Genomic DNA, 19,420 nt, shown 5'->3' on the forward strand with positions numbered 1-19,420 from the left:
CTCAGCTGCTGCTGTTTTTTTGGTTCATCAGCATTCAAAACATTTAAAGTCAATAAAACATTATGTAATCTATCTCTGGAGGTCTTTGATATTCCTTTTTTGTTAGGCATCCCTTTTAAAGTATGATTGAACCTCTCAACAAATGCTTGTCCTGTAGGATTGTATAGTATACCTGCAATATTTTTTATTATAATATGTAAAAATTGTTTCATTTTATTAGAGACATATGCTGGAACACTGCCAGTCTTAATGTGTATAGGTATGTCCATAATTGCCATAACTTCTAGGAAATGCATAATAACAGAATCAACCTTTTAAAGCAGTTGCCAATTGAAATCCTAAATATGAGTCTATAACACAGTGAGGATATTTCAGTTTACCACACTCTGCAAAATGAAATGCATCCATGTGCCAACTTTTTTTCTTTCTTTCTTTCTTTCTTTTTTTTTTTTTTTTTTTTTTGGCTACCCTTAGGGTTACTTTCTTTGGGTAATAGAGTTTGGTTATAAAAGAAACAAGTAGGACATGCTTTAATTTCCTTGGCTTGTTGCCAAGTGATAGAATATTCTCTCTTTAAACCTTTCACCCGTTAAAGTGGTGGGTTTTTTTTTTTTAATGAAATTCTGAAGCTTCTAATACACTTCATATCAATAGCTGATCAATTTCCTCATTACCTTGTGCCAGAATGCCTGGTAGACCCGTATTAAATCTAATATGCTTTATATATAATAGATGATTAGTGATCATTTGTTTTAATTGAATAAATAGTGACATTAAGTCAGAATCATTCCGATTTAGATGAGCAGTCTCTATATGCAAAATAATTCTTTCTTCATATTGAGAGTTAGTTACTATGTACAGAGATTCTTGAAAATCTGATAGCGCCATCGGAATTGCATACAATTACGATTTTTTAACTGAGTCATAAAAACTCTCAACCACCTTACTTATACTTTCTGACTTATAACCTGCCCTTTTTTGATTTGTTAGCATCAGTGTAAGATGTAAGAGCTCCGGAAATTGGAGTCCTTTTTATTATGCGAGGGAGAATCCCATTAGTTTTTCTTATGAACTGAATTTGTTTGCTTTTTGAGTATTTGTTGTTAATTTCTCTAAAAAACAAACAAACAAAAAAACACTACAAGCTCTTTGCCAATGTTCACTGTCTTTCCATAATATGACAGTATCAGCATTAGTGAGAGGTACCACAATCTCAGCTGGATCTAGTCCAGCTAATTGGCAAAACCTCATTTTTTACCCCTAGAATCAATTCAGAAACCTTTTCTATGCAGTTTTTTTTTTTTAATTTTTACTTTGTGGGCTAAAAATAGCCATTCTAAGATATAATCCTCCTTCTGCTTAAGAATTCCTGTGGGAGAGTGAGTAGAAGGCAAGATAACCAAATATAGGCCATCTTTGGCTCCAGGTGGGCTACATATACATCTTGAAGTTTCTTTTCTACCAGAGCCAATTCCTTTTAAGCTCTAGCTGATAACTTTCTTGGACTATTTAAGTCCTTATCACCTTGTAAATTTTTAAATAAATTACTTAGCTCTTGAGTAGCTAAACCATTTATAAGTCATATCCGGTTAATATCACCCAGAAAAGTTTTGAAAATCGTTAAGTATCCTTAATTGTTTTTCCTGATTTGTACCTTTTGTGGTCTAATTTCCTGTAGATTTATTTTGTATGCTAGATAATTAATAGAATCTCCTCTTTATATTTCTTCAGGAGCAATCTGCAGTCCCCAACAAGGCAAAGTTCTATTTATTTTATCAAACATTTTCTCTAAAGTATTTTTTTCTGAGTCAGCCAATAAGATATTATCCATATAATGATAAATTATGGATTGAGGAAGTGGCTTCTGAATAATCTCCAATGGCTGTTACACAAAATGTTGGCACAAAATAGGACTGTTTAATATTCCTTGTGGTAAAACATTCCAATGATATCTTTTTATTGGACAACTTTTATTAAAGACAGATATTGAGAAAGCAAATCTTTCCCCATCACGTTCATGTAAAAGAACTGTGAAAAAGCAATCCTTTAAATCAATCACTATCCTAGAACATTCCTTAGGTAACAAGGAAGGTAATGGCATTCCAGACTGTAAAGATCCTATTGGCTGAATAATTTTATTAATTTCTTTGAGATCTATTAACATCCTCCATTTGTTAACAGATTTCTTTTTGATGACAAATACAGAATTCCAAGGGCTGGTGGACTCCTTTATATGTTTAACCTCCAACTGTTCTTGTACTAACTGTTCTAGCGCCTGTAATTTTTCTTTAGTCATAAGCCACTGTTCAATCCAAATAGGTTAATCAGTCAGCCACCTTAGTAGTAAGGCTGTAGGTGTTTTGTGAGCAGTGGCTCCCTGTTGGTATATTTTTCTTGTGGAATGTATACAATTTACCCTTCTTCATTCAAATGCTGATTTCTCTACCCCACTGTGTGGTTTCAATCTGGACATTGCATCGTGATGCTTATTCTAAGCATCACCTGTCTCGATTGTGTAAACATGCCACCATTTGTTCTCTGTATTGCCAATAAAACAACCAACCAATGCCTAGCAATGGAGAGAATAGGATGGGACATCCTGGTCCTGAGGGAAGGAGAGAGAAGCAAGTGGGAGGAGGGTTCTGGGAGAGAGATCTGAGAGGAAAGGATCTGGAAACACCAGGGGAGATGAACCATACCTAAGATGATATGACTAAAAGGTATGGAAGATCTGAATAGGAGGAAGCTATGAAGGCTTGGAATTTTAGGATGGAGTAATTAGTACCCAGCATTATGCTCTAGGTTAATTAAGTACATCCTAGTCTCTTTGTGGTGATTTGAGTATACAGCTGGCTTAGGAATAACCACTGCTTAACTAAAAGCTAAGTCAATATTAAATATTAATCATCAACAGCTCCCAACATGAAGTTGTCGTATCTTGTTTATGGACAGCCTGGATACTCTGTAACTGTCCTTGATAACATTTTTAATTGATTTAAAATTCTTATCAGTAGTGTCACCTGTTTTCTGGCTTGTCTCTGAAATTGGAGGGATGTTGATTTACATTTTGCATTGTTGTAACACATCTCTTCCCCATAAGTTTATGGTTATATCAGCCACGTATGGCCTTGATTTTCCTAAGTGACCTCCTAGCCCTATACATTTATTCCATCTGATATTTTGTTTTATCCAATATAAAGTTCCAACTCCTTGAAACTGGATATTTACCCTTTGAAGTGGCCAATCTGGTGGCCGGGATTTAGGAGAGATAATTGTGACGTCAAAATAAAGGTGTTTAGCATGCCTTCAATTTTAATACTCTTTGTAATTACCTTTAATTTTGTCCTTTGATCATCTATAAAAATTTGCCAAATATATGGGTTTTGGCCTCTTCTGAGTTTTTTTTATTTATTTATAGAGCATGTTCTGACTTTAATATATGGTTTTTTAATACTTGTTTTCAGAATGGTCGTGTTTAGTTGTCTTGTGGAAGAGTATCCCTGTTTTGTATTGTGTCCTTCAAGAGCGCTCCCCTGGGACTTTTTTTTTTATAAGGAATTGCCCCTTTTATCTGTTATTGATCTACATTTACTAGTCCAATGTCAACCCTTGCCACATCTTCTACATATTCTAGGATGGATAGGCCCTTTATGGGAATTAGTTTGGTTTTCCTTATAATTCCCTTTGCAGTAACCACAATTAATACATTTTTCAAGGTTTTTAATGGTAGTTTCTCCTATTAAGGTCAGAATAAGCAAGTGAGATCTGATGTCAATCATATTTCTAATCCATTCATCTATTGATGCTGATCTTTCTCTTAATGGCCTTATTACCTCTTTGCATTCAGTGTTAACATTTTTAAACACTAAGATTATATTAGTGCCCTTAAAGCTAGTGGGTCTGATATACTTCTTTTCACAGCTGAGGTCAATCTTTGCAAAAAAGTCAGTGAATGGTTTTGCTGCTGTTGTTGTTTTGGTTTTGGGTTTTTTTGTTTTTGTTTTTGTTTTCTTTTCTTTTCATGACCTGTGAGAATGGCTCAAGTTTGCTTGTTTGTTTGTTTTTTCCTGTTTTCTCAACCTTGTCCCGGGCATTTAGGGCTGCTATGTGACATAATGCTGAGAGAGACAGACAGACAGACAGAAACTGGGCCTGGAATGGGTTTTGAAACCTCAAAGCACAAACTGCAATGAAACACCTCTTTCTATCAAGGACACGCCTCCTAATTCTTCCCGAACAGTTCCTCCGACCAGGGACCAAGCCTTCAACATAGGAGCCTATGGACGCCATTCTCATTCAGACCACCACATGTGAGAACATGCGCAATAGACCTTATAAAGATAAATGGAAAAAGTCAAGAGATGGCAGAGCCTCATTAACATTGTATTACGTAGGCGACCTATCAGAAAAACAAAGGCCACATACTCCATCTCATGTGTTGCTCCTAGCATGAAATTTAAATGTGTATGAATGACTGTAAGTATCCATAAAGCCTGAAAAGACAGAAAGGAGACCAAGAGAGGAATAAAAATGGTGCTAAGGGGCACTTGAAATTTGAAAGCATAAAATTTGAAAGCATATGGGGGAGACTGAAAAAAGAGAAGGGGAAATAGATATGAGGGGAATGTACTAAAACATACTTTGTTTGAAAATGAAGTAATGCTACCTACTGCATTGTATGTACCTTGATACTATCTAATACACTGTATGCTAGTTCAAAAAGCAAAACAGGGGGTGGGAGAAGACAAATAATAACGTGTTAGAAATGATGTCTCCATGGAAACATGAAATGGCACACTGGCCTTAGAAACTGATCTAAGGGGCCTTCGGAGCATTATATGTGGAGTTTCCATGGAACCCTACAATTTTATTTTACATATCTATTCAAGGGAAGTAAAAATATTCATCCATATCAAAACAGGTGCACAAAGTTTATGGAAACCCTGTAAACACCTTCAACCTAACGAATGAATAAACAAAACGTGCTATTTTAAAAAAAGATCAGGTAATGAAGAAAACAGGTGAACAAATAGGAGGAAAGAAATTTTCTTTCTCTTTCTTTCTTCTTTCTTTCTTTCTTTCTTTCTTTCTTTCTTTCTTTCTTTCTTTCTTTTTCTGGGAATAGGAGAGACCATCCAAGACCACTCATACTGCCCCTTTGTGGCCTGTCATTCAGCTATTTGGGTTCATTAACCTTAAAATGGAAAAGAGAGATTAGGGAAAGCTAGGTCTTTAACCTTGAGTCACAGTTTTAGAAAGAAACATGCCTAGAATGATCACCACTTCTATATGAAGACCTGAACAGAAGTCTCTCACTCAAAGGTTAGGGCAGTAAAGGTTTCAGACACAATGTAAGGACCATGCCTTTGCCTCCCATTCCAGTTACCCATTAGATATCTGAACGGGCAAGAAAGAGTCAGTGTTTTCAACAAAACAGGAGACATGTCCCTGAAATCCACAAGGCTAAAGTGTTCTCTACAGAAAAGCTATTTAGAGAGTACTGAAGTTTTGTCCTGCTGTGTGACCTCTAAACTGAGTGAGTTTAAATCAGTTATAATATTTAAAATTAGATTTATTTAGAATTTCCTTAATAATAATAATAATAATAATAATAATAATAATAATAATAATAGCCATACCAGGCAAAACTAACTAGAAAGCAGTAGGGGTTTTACTCTCCAAGAAGGAACCCATGTCTGACTCCTCCTGGATAGACAGGAACCAGAGACTGGATAGGCCAAAGACCTAGGACTCACGCTTTAGCCAGTCATCATCAAAGAGGCTTCCTCCGGCAGCATATGAGAGCAGTTGCAGATACACACAGCCAGACATTATGCTGAGACAAAGTTTAAATTGGAGATCTCCGTGGGATCCTTCCTCTGAGAACTCAAGGAAGCCTACAGTCTATTACATGGTTTAAAAATATTGCTGAAGCTGTGTGACTTACATTCTCATCATCGTGTGTGTGTGTGGTGTAGCAGACTGCAGTAGTGGTTACAACAATAATCTTCTATGTTTTAACATTTTTATAGGTAAAAAATTGAATGTAAGGTGTCGGTGAGATGGCTGAGAAAGTTCAATCTCTGACCACCGGAAAACTCCAGCCCTTGGGAAGCTGGAGCAGGGGGATCATAAATTTATACATGAATGCCCATAGTAAAATCAATATTAAATGAAAGAAACTGACCAATTGAATAAAAGCTTATTATAGACAATATTGTGATTAATGTCTTCAATCAGGCACAGAAGAAAAATGACTGAAAAATGCTGTCTTGAAATAGCGAAGAAATACCAAGAGAATTAAGGAGATTCAGGAAAGAAAAGAAGCCCTTTAACCCCCAATTCTGATTAAGACTCTTGCCAGCCCAGTTAACACTTTTTGGGAAGGATTGTGACACGCACACAATACTCATTCTATGCTGGGATATTTAAAAGAAGAATGGTAAGACAGCAATAAGGCTTAATGCCTAAGCATACATAGTAATTCTTCTTTTCTAGATGAAAACTTGCAGCTTCCTTAGAATCTTACAAGAAACCCTATTTACAGAAAAAAGTGTGTCTTAACAGCCTCGTCACCCATGCTTTTGTCTTATCACATTGGGGGCCCCCCCTAAAGTCAGACCCATGCATAAAAAAACAGGGAAAAGAAAGAGCTTTGGTGGGGGTGGGCAGCTACTACACTTGGGTAGGTTTTAAGCCCTGAGCAGCAACATGGAAGGAAACATTTGAATCCAAAAAGTAATTTAGACGGGAAAAGGATTAAGACCTGTGCCATCAAGCAGAAAGAACAAAGTGAATGATGATGACAACAGATGAGAAAGATAAAGTAAATGGTAAATAGTATTGCTGTGGGATTTGTGGTCTTAAGAGTGAGCACAGTTTTAAGGGCAGGCCCATGTTCTGACAGACTACATAGAGAAAACGAAAGTGAAAACAAAGGCCAGATAATTCTAGCTGAGAAAAGAAAAATAGCATGGCCTCTTGTAAGCGATGAGGAGGAAGATGACAGGGTGTGGACTCAGGAGAAATCAGGGGAGTGAGAGAGAAGAAGCAGAGCATGAAGGAGACACTGTGTGAGAGGACACAAGGACAAAAAAAGAAGATAACTATGGACCAGCTGCTTCAGTGATGTAGGGCCGAAGTGAAAAGTGGCCCCAGAACTACAGGTTAGGACAGGAGATGGTCAGACTGGTTGTTGGCCAAAGCAGGGGAAACAGAAAAACCAAAAGTCCCCTTCTGCTACTGAAGAACAGAGGGGACAGAGGAAGCAGATGCTGCACGCAGGCAAGCCAAACCTTTCCTCAAGCAATATGAGCAAGAGCCAGGCTAAAGGTCCTTCAGCTGTGTCACTTCCTGCTGGGTCAGGGGTTAGAAGACAAGTGGTGTGAGCTGCTTCTTGTGGAAACGTGGCACCAAGCAGCGGAAGATGAGCACCCTGGAGAGGCCACGGCACTGCAGCCCAGCCATTGCTCACCTAACAGCTCAGGTGCTGCAGCTTCCCAGCTCTCCCCAGCTTTAAGCGCAGCAGGGGTGGTGGGTGAGAGAGTAGTTCAGCATCTGCCTTGTTCCAGGTGCTCAGAGCACATGGCAGGTCGTTCCGTCTGAGCAGCTCAGAGCAGAGACACAGGTGCACGTGGCAGCAGGGCACGTGAGGGGCAGAACAGCTGAGAGGAAGTGTAGGTTTCAGGGATGCACGGTTGAGTGGTGGTGAGTGATAGGTGGAACACACAAATCTGTTGCAGGCATCGCGGTTTGGTTTAAGGGGTCCTGGTGTGACCAGACTGGATGCTACCAGGAGATCCCTTCCTGGCCCGATGCACGGAGGTTACTATTTTTTTTTTTTTAAATGATGCACACAAGAGATATTAAGCGAAAGAGGTTTATAGGATGGAGAGGGGTTATATGGTGGGAGAAGGCGGTAACCCAACAGAGAAACGGAAGAGACCAAGAGCAAGAGAGAGAGAGAGAGGTAGCAGACTGGTCACTAAGTACCTGGCCCAGATGATGTCACAGGACTCAGGCACTGACACGGGGCATTTGTCAGGACCCTAAAGTCCCCAAGGGAAGGCCACAAGTACAGACAGTAAGTATGGTATAGTCAAAGTCACTGAATGTAGTCTTTGAAGGACAAATCAGTACACTGACGACAAGGGTCTCTGCTACAAATGCGTCTGTCCTGGGACAGAATTCCTAAGGAACCGTCCCCAAGGCCATGGAGAGGTACATCCCCAGCATGTAAAAAATCTCTGTCCTCTGAGTGCACAAGGCATGCACATGTTACACAGACATACGTGCAGGCAAAATACGCACATAAATAAAACACATTATTTTAATTTTAAAAATTAAAGAACATGAGACAGTGAAGATGCAAAATTTTAGGATGTCTCCTTTCTTTTGGCCATGCAAATACAGTGTGTCCTGCCCAGGAACTGAGGACACAGTGTCCTGTACTAACTTGTCTCAGTGTCTGTTTCTGTCCTTATGCCAGGAAGAGTCCTCCAGTCCTGAACAATTGGAAAACTGTCCTCTGGAAGTTAGCACCAGGATTGCTCATGTGGGTCTGGGCTAGTGCAGACCTGAAAGGACACCTGGAGCAAACACCTTCATGGCTGAATCTCTCACGACAGAGGTTTCAATCAGCAGCAGCCACCAGGCCCTCTAGACATCCTGCCATCCTACTCCCTTGGTTGCTGGTCAGCCAGAGACCTAAGGATCCTACTAGTTTCACTTTCTCTGAGGCCCAGATGTGGTCCAAACCTCAAACATCTCCACCCTCCAGAAGCCAGAGATGGTTCAGGCCAGGCCAGAAACCTCCCCCTGGGGCATTGACCATGATGTCCCCGCCCTGCAGTGAATAAAGGGCCTGTCTGGACCAGGTAGGGAGGCCACTAAACTCCAGGGACATCAGACCTTGAGTACTGCGCTAGAAGGCCACAAAGGTGGAGGTAAGTACAGCTTCTTCAAAGCAGGAAGGTGGGACTCAGAAAGGCCAACTTTAGAAGCTCTAGGCTAAGTACAGAAACCCCAGGACCTGAAAGTTAGGAAAAGAGACAGAGGAGGTGGTGTCTGGTGAGCATTCCCAGAGGTGACTTCACCAGATATACCAGTGGCTATTAGACTGGTCTTAGGGCTGGGGTGCTGGAGCTGTATTGACCCATCTGAGTCAGGCATAGGTGCTACAGGGTTTCTGTGGCCTTTTCCACTGTCTTCCATCCAGCTTTCTCTTGACCTAAGACCATTTGATTACCTCTGCCCTCTCATCAAGGATCTGCAAAACAATATCTCTTACATTTGTGCCCTCTAAATATCAAAAGATTCTAGCCTACTCTGAGTTCTTCACCAACTCTTCATTCCCATTTTAAAAGTAAGTCCCCATGGTGAGGGAACCCTAACACCTACCTTTATTCTGATCACGCTGCATGGTGACTAGATTGTGGAGTTTCAGGCATCACTTTTGCCTTCACAGAGCATCTACTAAGATGGAGGCAGCAATCAGTAAGAGAAAGGATTACTCTTAGGAGTGATGAGCAAACCTGGGGTAGGGCAGCTGCACCAGGGTAGGACAGGATAGCACAGGCCCTGAGGTTGTCCTGTCCCAATAAAGGCGGGAGGGGTGAGTAGTTTGAACTCAGTGACAGCGATGGGGGAGATGACCTTCTAGGTGGAATAAACAGCACTTCAAGGACTCAGATGAAACTTTAAAGTGACATAGAGATGAACAGGATGTAGGGGTGGTAAGCTGGGTCAGATGAGAGGACCAACCAGAGGGGAAGTCGTTGAAATAAAGCAGCCCCAGCATCCTGTCAGAGCCTGGGAGACTGAAGGGGAGGAGGCAAAGGGTCTAGGTACTCTCTCAGGATGCTGTGTCCTCCTGTCTGGGGAGTGGGAAGATGTTGGGATGGAGTGTTCTGAGGCTCCCTTGGCTGTCTGCTCTGCATTTTAGCACAGAAGGAAACACTCTGGAACACACGTGGTGACGTGGTGAAGGTCATGTGGCAGTGAGAGCAAGGCCATGGAATTCACACTCAGAACTGGGTTAAGGTGTCAGCAGCAGTCACCTAGTCTGAGCCAAGCTGTCTATTCACCTGGGAGGTGAGGCATGCTCGAGGGAAAAGCAGCCTGGGTCCTGCAGCTGATGCAAGTCCTGAGCAGCCACTGCAGGGGAATGCTCCCTGCTGCACAGCACAGGAGACAGCACCAGCCTGTACAGGGGTCTCATCCAGCATCTCAGTGTCTTTCCTGCAGCAACTGGCAAACGTGGAGCGCACTGTCTAATGCCTCATGGATAACTCAGGAGGATTCTTCCCAGCAGAGTCAAGGATGCAGAGTCGTGGAAGCCAGACTGAATGACACAGAGGTCATGGCGGTTTCCTTCCTGGATTCATCCTCTCTTCCTCCTTCTTTTTATCCTCCACTCAGCCATCTTGAGAAGAAAGTGCCTGGCCTGTATGGAAGGAGACTAGAGCCTGCCTCTCAGCTTGTCCTGTGTATACATCCCTGATGATCTTTTCCTTCTACCTGTGCAGATGAGACAGGAGCTAGTTTTGTCTGTTGCCATGACCACACTTAGCTAATAACCCTAACAATGGAAGGAATGTGATCTAGAATCAATCCCTGAAATCCAATTTAAAAGATTTATGTGCCATGAAGTGACAACCAGAAGTAGAGACCCAGATTTCCCTGTGTCAGGTCAGGGAACCTTCAGCACTGCCTTAAGTACCATTTCTCTTTTGCCTCCAGACTCTGCATCATGAACACTGTGTCAGAAGCAAATGGCACCTTTGCCATCCAGCTTTTGAAGACGCTCTGTGAAAACAACCCTTCCAAAAATGTATGTTATTCTCCTGTGAGCATCTCCTCTGCTCTAGCTATGGTCCTCCTGGGGGCAAAGAGAGAGACTGCAGCCCAGATATCTCAGGTAAGTTGCCTGTCACCTTACTTCCTCTTTCACTTGTCTAAGAGACTCTGCGAAGGGGCAGTAGAAATATGCACACAATTTCATGGAGCAGGAGCTAAAGAGGACAGAAGCTTGAATCTCCTCCAGTGATACTTCCTTACTGACAATGAGTTTTCCTAGGAAAAACATAAAAGGAACTCTCAAAATTTTGTTCAGACTTTTTTTTTTTTAAAGAAAGGGGTGCGAAAATAATTTATTCTAGGCCTGGTGGCAGAGACCTTTAAATCCAACTCTTAAGGAGACTGAGACAGGAAGATCCCAATCCAAGGCCACCATGTGCAACTTAGTTTCAAATAAAAAGCTATTTTGGTCTTTTATTATTTTGTTTTATTTTGCTCGTTTTATTTAATGATGGAGGTAGGTTCTGTGATTAAGGCTCAGTGGCAGAGCACTTGCCTAGCATGCTGGAGACCGTAGGGTGATTCTCAATATGCAATGGGCAAAAGAAGATGTTGATATTGTGTGAAATATGGATGCTGAGATGTTTCTTGGTTTTAGAACAACAGACTTTATAATTATTCATTGGCAAGGAGGGATAATTTCTGCTTTTAAATGTTTCATGCCAACCTACCTTTCACCAGAGCCTCGTGTATGTCAGTGCCTGAGCCATCTCTTCTTCAGCTTGTAAAATTCATTTGCAGCTATAATGTTTCATCACTGGTATGAAAAAGTTTCTTTCTTTCACTTCACAGGCACTTGGTGTGAACCTAGAGGAAGACATTCATCAAGGCTTCCAGTCCCTTCTCAGTATCCTGAACAAGCCAGGCAAAAAGTACTCCCTCAGCATGGCCAACAGGCTCTTTGCAGAGAATACTTGTGAATTCTTCCCAGTAAGTTGTATCAGTAGAATGATAACGACTGTATTCAAATACTTGTTGCTATGGAGCCTAGAGAAGTTGAGAAAAAAACAGGATCAGATTCTAGCCTGTATGAGGGTATACATCTGTAACACCTGCATGTAGAAGGGTGAGACATGAGGGTCATGAGTTCTAGGCCAGCCTAGGCTACATAATGAGACCCAATCACTTAAAATTCCCCAAAGACAGCAATTCTATAATGATATCTTGAAGTATTTCAAATCTTAATATTTGTAATTTTATTTATCTATTCTCATAACTGTTTGTTCTTTAAAGTGATACCTACACTGACATTACTTTTGACTTTTTAAAGCCATAGTAATCCAAAGGTTGGGAAGAAGGCTAACATTTAATTTGCAATGTTACCACCCTGAACATTTTCTCTCCTAAGACCTTTAAGGAGTCCTGTCTTGAGTTCTATCACTCTGAGATGGAGCAGCTCTCCTTTGCCAAAGCTGCAGAGGAATCCAGGAAACACATAAACACATGGGTCTCCAAAAAGACTAAAGGTCAGAATCTTAAGTTATTTCACACCCCACATTCCTGTCCTTTCCATTCATGACTCTCTCCTTCCTAACCTTCTCTTTCTGTCACTTTCCACTTCTTTCCACCGCACACTAATCGCACTGTTACTTCAGAGAGTCAAAGCGATGGGAACCAGCTAGGCCAAATGCTATAAGAACTCAGTGAATTCATGGAGGTTCTACTCAGACACTTAGATTTTAAAAAACAAAGTTGTTTGTTTATTTCTCTAGAACAGAGGGGTTGATAAATATGTCATGAGAACTCATGGGCCTGATTTTCAGTCTAACTGTTTACATTAGTGGCCTGCAGTGTTCACTGGTCATGTGACTCTGCCATCTCTGAGATGGAGATTCATGGGTAGTTCTGCTGGGGCTGTTTCTTCATACAGTCTGTGTTTCTTCATCCCCTACCACTTTCAGCTACAAAGAGGACACTTGTTTCTGCTTCCACACTTCCTGCTTCAGATCTCACTGTCATTTGATGGAATTAGACTTGAATTCCAATGAAGATACTCTGTCTTGGCTGTTCAGCTACACTGATCTAAAAGCCCCTCCCACTTATTGAACCTTATTTGTTTTTATGTCAGAGATGACTGGTCCAGTATTGACCTTGAGATCACAGAGGTCATTGTCTGACATTTGAACCATTCAGATGCCTCTGTATCACTAGGTACATTCCTATTTCTGCTAACAGACAGGCAGTAAAGAGTAGGAATCTTTTCTTACACTCATCAATTACTTGCCCCTTTCTTGTTGGAATCTTACTTCTTGTGCACCCTTGATATCAGAAATTAGTCAGGATTGTCTTGATCAGTGAAAAGAGAAGAAGGGAGTCATCCCTCTCACCTGCATTATCTCTTTGAGGAGTGAAATGCCCTGTAAAGTATAGGATAGTAACACTCCCTTCACAAACTACTTTCTGGAGTTGGGTCTCTGCATGTGATATGTTAGAACTGGGCATGGCTACAAAGTGCTAGATGACATGCTGTGTTTAACATTAGGATATTAGCCGGGGTTCTCCAGAGGAATAGAGTGAGTACCTATTATCGAGGGCATTTAGTCGATTGGCACACTCAATGCTGACTATGCGGTCAGCCATTGACCATCTGCACGTGGAGGAGCTCAGAATCTGGTAGCTGCCCAGTCTATGAGGCTGGAGACCTCAGCAGTTTCAGTCTGGCATGAAAAGCCAAAAGGATTCTACAGAGCCACTAGTCTTCATGCTCATGATGGCCAAAGCTGTTGGGTGCCAGTGTCAGCTCATGACAGGTGTGCTGATATGAGCAGACCAAATGCCCTCACCAGCAAGGACTGAAACAGGCTTCACATCTGGAGAGCATCCTCTCCAATATTTCCTCTTTCTGGGAAATGTCCTTACAGATCTGCCCACAGACATGACTCTCAGCTGATTCCAGACCCAGGCAAGATAGCAATCAACATTAGCCACCCGAGGGGAAGGCTGTGCTCCCTTCCTACCCCCTTTCATATTTCCTGCTTGTTTTGTCCTCATTCCTGGAGTCGCTTCTCATCCTTTTCCCTAACCTGCCTTCCTTGAGAGACTTACCAGTCTCTCAGCACCCTCACCTTGGTATTGTTCCTCCAGCGTGCACGACCTCGAGCCAAACACAGGTGTTGGTGCTTTGTTTTGATTTTTTTTAATGTATTTACCCAAATTCAACAAATTTGAAAACATGATGCTTCGCTCTGCCCAGATTCCACATCAGCTTATGTCTCACACGTGTTTAAATGACCCTGAAGGAAGTCTCTGCTTTCTCAAAAGGCAAAATTCCAGAGCTGTTGTCAAGTGATTCAGTTGATCCAGAGACCAAGCTGGTTCTTGTGAACGCCTTATATTTCAAAGGAAAGTGGAATCAACAGTTTGATAAAGAAGACACCAGTGAAATGACCTTTAAAATTAACAAGGTAAAGAACAGTTTCCAAAATTTCATGCCTGTGCCATGAAGAAATTGTAGGGATATCTTTATTCATGAATGTGCAGCTGCTCGGTTCAGTGGTAGAGATGGCATATCCTGTGTGGGGTGCTGGGATTGAGCCTCAAATGAGAAAGGAAGAAATCAGGAAAACACAGAAAACCATTTGAGACTTACATTTCTGAATGAAAGGTAAAACTTTGTAGAAAAATTATAGGAATAAAGAAGATTTGCTGCCTTTATTATTTTTCATTCTGTTGGTGGCTCTTACAGATTCTGATAATTTCTCATTAAACCATTGTTTCCATCTCATTCTAGATACTAATTTATCTTTAAGTTCAAGAACACCAAAACTGTGACACTGAGGTTGTTTAATATATATATGGAGTATGAGGCAGAGTAGAAAGGAATATACAAATATTTATATTATAATAATAATGTATTTTCTAATTAAAATAAGCATTTAAATTATTGGTCAATTTGTCATTATTAAGTAGTATTTAAGTAGGTTTCCAATATGGAGCATGAGTGATTAAGATCTCAGTTGTTATTAGAGTATAATTTGAATTTAAGTAAATATTAAAATATTTTGCCCAATCACTATAAAAATAAAATTTCATGCACTTTGGATCCTTATTAAAGTTAAACTCCCGATTAAGTTTTTATTAAATGTAATTTAGCAGAAATTTTTAAAGAATTAGATTTTTTAATATTTATTTATTATACATACAAAGTTCTGTCTGCATGTATATCTGCACAGCAAAAGAGGGCACCAGGTCTGATTACAGATGGTTGTAAGGCACCAGGTGGTTGCTGGGAATTGAACTCAGGACCTCTTGAAGATCAACCAACACTCTTAACCTCTGAGCCAACTCTCCAGCCCTAAGATTGAGGTTTTTTATTGGGAAATTTAATCTATATTATGAATGGTCTGTAGCATGTTTTTATGTTTAATGTACCATGGATTAAAGTCTTTCCATGTATCAGATATCTGTATTTAAGATTTCCCTTCCCTGGGATGGGCTATCAGTAGGTGGCTCCACCCTGAGCCTGTGAGTGCGTGAGCCCTTCAGCTTTCTGCTTTGTGGTGGGTTAGAAGATTGTGGCCCATTGTGAACCTGTGAGCATGTGTCCTCCTGTGGCCAGGCTGTTTTCTGAGAGGACATATCTGTGTGCAGGCTCATTCACAGCACTATGAAAATATATCCAGCCTACTTCATGAAAACTTTCTCTGTTGTTTATAATTGGTTATGCTGCTTCCTTCAATATAACTGTTGATCATATTAAATGTCGAAAATCTTCCATGTGATCAGTAAGTCATCTTTCCTATTAGAGTAACAAACTATCCGAGAGAGTCAACTTAAAAGAAGAAATCTTTATTTTGGTTGATGGTTCCAGAAATTTCATTCTGGGTCAGTTGGCTCAATCACTCCAGGTTGTGTTGGTGCAGTACAGCATAGTGAAAAAGCATGGTGGAGGCTCGTTCACCTCACAGCAGTCAGGAAGCAAAAGAGAGGATCAGGAAAGGGGCTGCAGTGCCAATATCCCCTTCAGGGGCACCTGCTCCCCAACACTAATTTTTGTCCATTAGGCTCTTCATCCTAAAGGTTTAACCATATGCCAGTATAAGCACTATGTGGATAAAGAACATGAGCCTTCATGGACTATTTTACACCTAACTAGGGCCTAGATACTAATATTAAATTGACGTATATCTTTTGCTGGATATCATATCATGTTTTCCTAGTTGATCCCCTTCTTGGTTGTTGTTCCATCAGCTTGACACAAGCTAGAGCAAGTTGAGAAGAAGGATTTTACATTGAGGGATTGCCTTGGTAAGACTGGCCTTCAGGCAACTCTGCTGGGACTTGTCTGGATTAATGACTGGTATGGGCCCAGCCCACTGTTGGTATTGCCAACCCTGAGCAGGTGGTCTGACCTGGGTAAGAGAGCTGGCTGAGAAAGCCATGAGGAACACGTGAATTAAGTAGCATCCTTCCATGGCGTCTGCCTGAGACAATCCTCTGACTTCACTCAGTGATGGAATGTGACCCAAGAGTTGTGATATGAAATAAACCCTATCCTCCCCATGTTGCTTTTGGTCATGGTATTTTATCACATCAATAGAAACTTTAAAAGAGAAAGCCCCACGTCTGCTTATTTTTAATGAAATCGGGAAGAGGCAGGCAGACATTGTCAAAGAAGTCACTGAAACATGAATATTGTTTTCCTTGTGAGTGCTGAAAACACACTTGGTATTAAACCGCACCTCATTTGGAAACCTACTTAATGCTCTCAATAATGTCTTTTGTGTTCTGGATTTGTTTGTTCAGAAGGAGAGAAGGCCAGTGCAGATGATGTGTCAGGAAGACACGTTTGACCTCGCCTATGTGAAGGAAGTACAGGCACGAATGCTGGAGATGCCCTATAAGGGTATGGAGCTGAGCATGTTGATCCTGCTCCCAGACGATGGTGTGGACCTCAGCCAGGTGAGGCAGACAGGTCCATAGCGTTCACCACTCTAAATCTCTTCAAGCAGAATCTAGCATCCCCTGGGTCCTTTCTCATTAGAACAGAATTCATCTCATGGAGTGGGACTGATGTCAAATCAAATATTGGTTGGTTACTCCACAAGCTCTGAGCAACTACTGCCCTAGCGTACCTTGCAGGCAGGGTACCACTGTAGATCAAAGAGTTTGTGGCTGAGTTGGTGTTTACATTTTTATTTGGGCAGCTTGCAGAGGTCCTTCCTGTTTTCACCTTTGCAACTTTCAATTGAGTTGCTGGTACTCACAGGCCCAGATTCAAGCACAAGGCACAAGGCTTTGGGATTTATGCTGTGTCCCAGACTCCCGTTGCGGGCTGTGTGACCTTACCCCATGGTATAACCTCATCGCTAGATTGGGATATGGATACCTGGTAGAATAAACTGAGGGCAACTCAGGCCACAAACTTAGCACAGGGCTTAGAAAATAGTCACCCACTGAAAATAAAACCTTATATCATGACCTTTGTTACTATTTTATTTTAATATCTGACACCATAAAGTACACAGAAAAAAATATTGTTCTTTAACCTAAAGGAGGGATGCAGCTAGGGAAGGCAGAGTCAGGCAGGCCAGTATGGCACATCTTGGTTTTCCTCGCAGCAGGATTCTCCAGATTGTGTGAGCCATCCTCTGATGGTGGGCAGTAGAGTGCAGTGACCTCAGGGGTCTCTGTAAGCAGAACAGCTCACCTGGCTCTCACCATCTGGCCCCCTAACTGTGACATTGTTCTCTAGGCTGTTAGCTAGTTTTTCACCACTGACCAAATGCCTGACATGAATCATCTAGAGGAGGAAGGATTTATGGTGCCTCACGGTTTCAGTGGGTTAATTTTAAATTACTTAGCACCATCATTGGTTGCCATGGTAGCAAGTGTATATGACAGGGACTACAGACCTTTTAGTAATCAGGAAACAGGGAAATGAGAAGGGACATGGACAGAGAATGACTTACACCTCCAGCAACTAGTTTCTTTATCCAGCTAGATTCCCTCATGCCTAAAATTTCAGCTGCCTCCCACACAAGGATTTTAAAAATGAGACTTTTGGTAAAATTTCATATTCAAGCTAAAAGAACCCACAAAACACAATCAAACCAACCTTGGATAAACACCCCCCCCATCAGTTGTGACTCACAAAAAGTCATTTCTTTTCCTGTTTTTAAGTTTTAATTTGGCAGCAATGATTTAGTATCTTCAAAACTAAGTCTAGCTCAAGGGAACAAAAGCAATCAAACACTAAACCATAATCACCTGAATAAGGAAACCTGTCAGAATAAAAGATGTCTGAGAAGTAGTTTAGGAGAGGACAGATGGGTCTTCCTACCCCAGGCGGCTTGACCTCCATGTCCATCAGACACAAGCTGGCAGGACTGTGGGATGCTCCCACTATCCATGTGTGAGGCAGTGCCCCGCGGAAGATGATTCAGTGCACTGTGAGCAGCGAACGCCCTGGTTCTGGGTAAGACCTCCACTGTGAATCTGAAAATCTCCAATTCTGCTTTGTCAGGTAGAAAACAGTCTCACTTTTGAGAAGATAACAGCCTGGACCAAACCAGACTTTATGAAGAGCAGGGAAGTTAAAGTTTTCCTTCCAAAATTTAAACTGCAAGAGGATTATGACATGAAAACCCTGTTCCAGCATTTGGGAATGGTGGATGTCTTTGACAGCAACAAGGCTGACCTATCAGGAATGTCTCTAGATGAAGGACTCTGTGTGTCCAAGTTTGTTCACAAGAGTGTGGTAGAGGTCAATGAGGCAGGCACAGAGGCTGCAGCAGCAGCAGGAGCATCAGCTGTATGTTACTGTCTAACTGAAGGTCAGGTGCACATTTTCCGTGCTGACCACCCCTTCCTCTTCTTCATCAGGCACAACAAAACCAACAGCCTCCTGTTCTGTGGCAGGTTCTCATCTCCATAAAGGCACAATTATTATGTGGGGAAAAGTTCTCTCTTCTCAGCATCTTGACCCTCCTAAATCACAGTGAGGATGGGAAAACATGTTGCAAGATGTGGGCACTTTCTTCTTTTCAGCCTGATCTTATGATGCCCTCATCCAGCTCTCTCTATCCTGGCATTCATATGTGCTCTTTGCCAGGTCACAGGACCACAGAGTGTTTTGACTTCTTGTTGTGTTGAGGAGGCAAAGATGTCCCATGAGACAGCCTACAAAAATCCTCTAAGGTAACCCTAAACATATCCCGCTCTCGCTGCCCGGACAAGCCGTGCCAGCCGTATGCACTGTGCTTTCCTGGCAGCTCAGCTCTAGCCATCATTTGTCTTACCCTCATAGCATCGTAGTAAATGCTTCTGTGGGTGATGATGGCGACTGCAGTTTTCCTGGTGACTAGTCCTTTGCGTACATCTAAAATTTACTCTCTTTGGGGTCCACTACTCACCAGATATGTGCCCAACGTTGTCTCAGGCTTGGGGAAATGTGCCGATAGTGTGAGCCTTTAACAGCTGGCCTTTACTATTCATGGTCAGTTTGCCTGGTGGTCCTGAAAAGTAGCCTGGACACGTGCCCTCCTTGGGGAATCATGTTTCTGTAAACTATTGTGTTTCTCTAGCACTGACTGTAATTATTAAATTCTAGGAAGTCCTTACA

At 41.6% G+C, this 19,420-nt stretch overlaps 1 protein-coding gene across 1 annotated transcript; it reads left to right on the forward strand.

Annotated features, from left to right (window-relative positions):
• The first annotated feature begins 10,471 nt into the window (after positions 1–10,471).
• LOC129667509 (serpin B9-like) lies at positions 10,472–18,734 on the forward strand. The gene is made up of 7 exons (XM_055595180.1): positions 10,472–10,487; positions 10,741–10,918; positions 11,650–11,787; positions 12,206–12,323; positions 14,119–14,261; positions 16,603–16,758; positions 18,323–18,734. The coding sequence occupies exons 2-7, from the start codon at positions 10,751–10,753 to the stop codon at positions 18,731–18,733; spliced, it is 1,134 nt and encodes a 377-aa protein (XP_055451155.1). The 5' UTR covers positions 10,472–10,487; positions 10,741–10,750; the 3' UTR covers position 18,734.
• The last annotated feature ends 686 nt before the right edge of the window (positions 18,735–19,420 follow it).

Source organism: Psammomys obesus, unplaced genomic scaffold, assembly GCF_907164565.1.
Source record: "Psammomys obesus unplaced genomic scaffold, mPsaObe1.curated_primary_1811, whole genome shotgun sequence".
NCBI classification, from domain to species: Eukaryota; Metazoa; Chordata; class Mammalia; order Rodentia; family Muridae; genus Psammomys; species Psammomys obesus.

Coding starts and splice junctions, on each gene's coding strand:
- LOC129667509 (XM_055595180.1), top strand. CDS start 10,751: ATGAACACTGTGTCAGAAGCAAATGGCACCTTTGCCATCCAGCTTTTG. Junction 11,788..12,205: donor ATACTTGTGAATTCTTCCCA/GTAAGTTGTATC, acceptor TTCTCTCCTAAG/ACCTTTAAGGAGTCCTGTCT. Junction 16,759..18,322: donor ATGGTGTGGACCTCAGCCAG/GTGAGGCAGACA, acceptor CTGCTTTGTCAG/GTAGAAAACAGTCTCACTTT.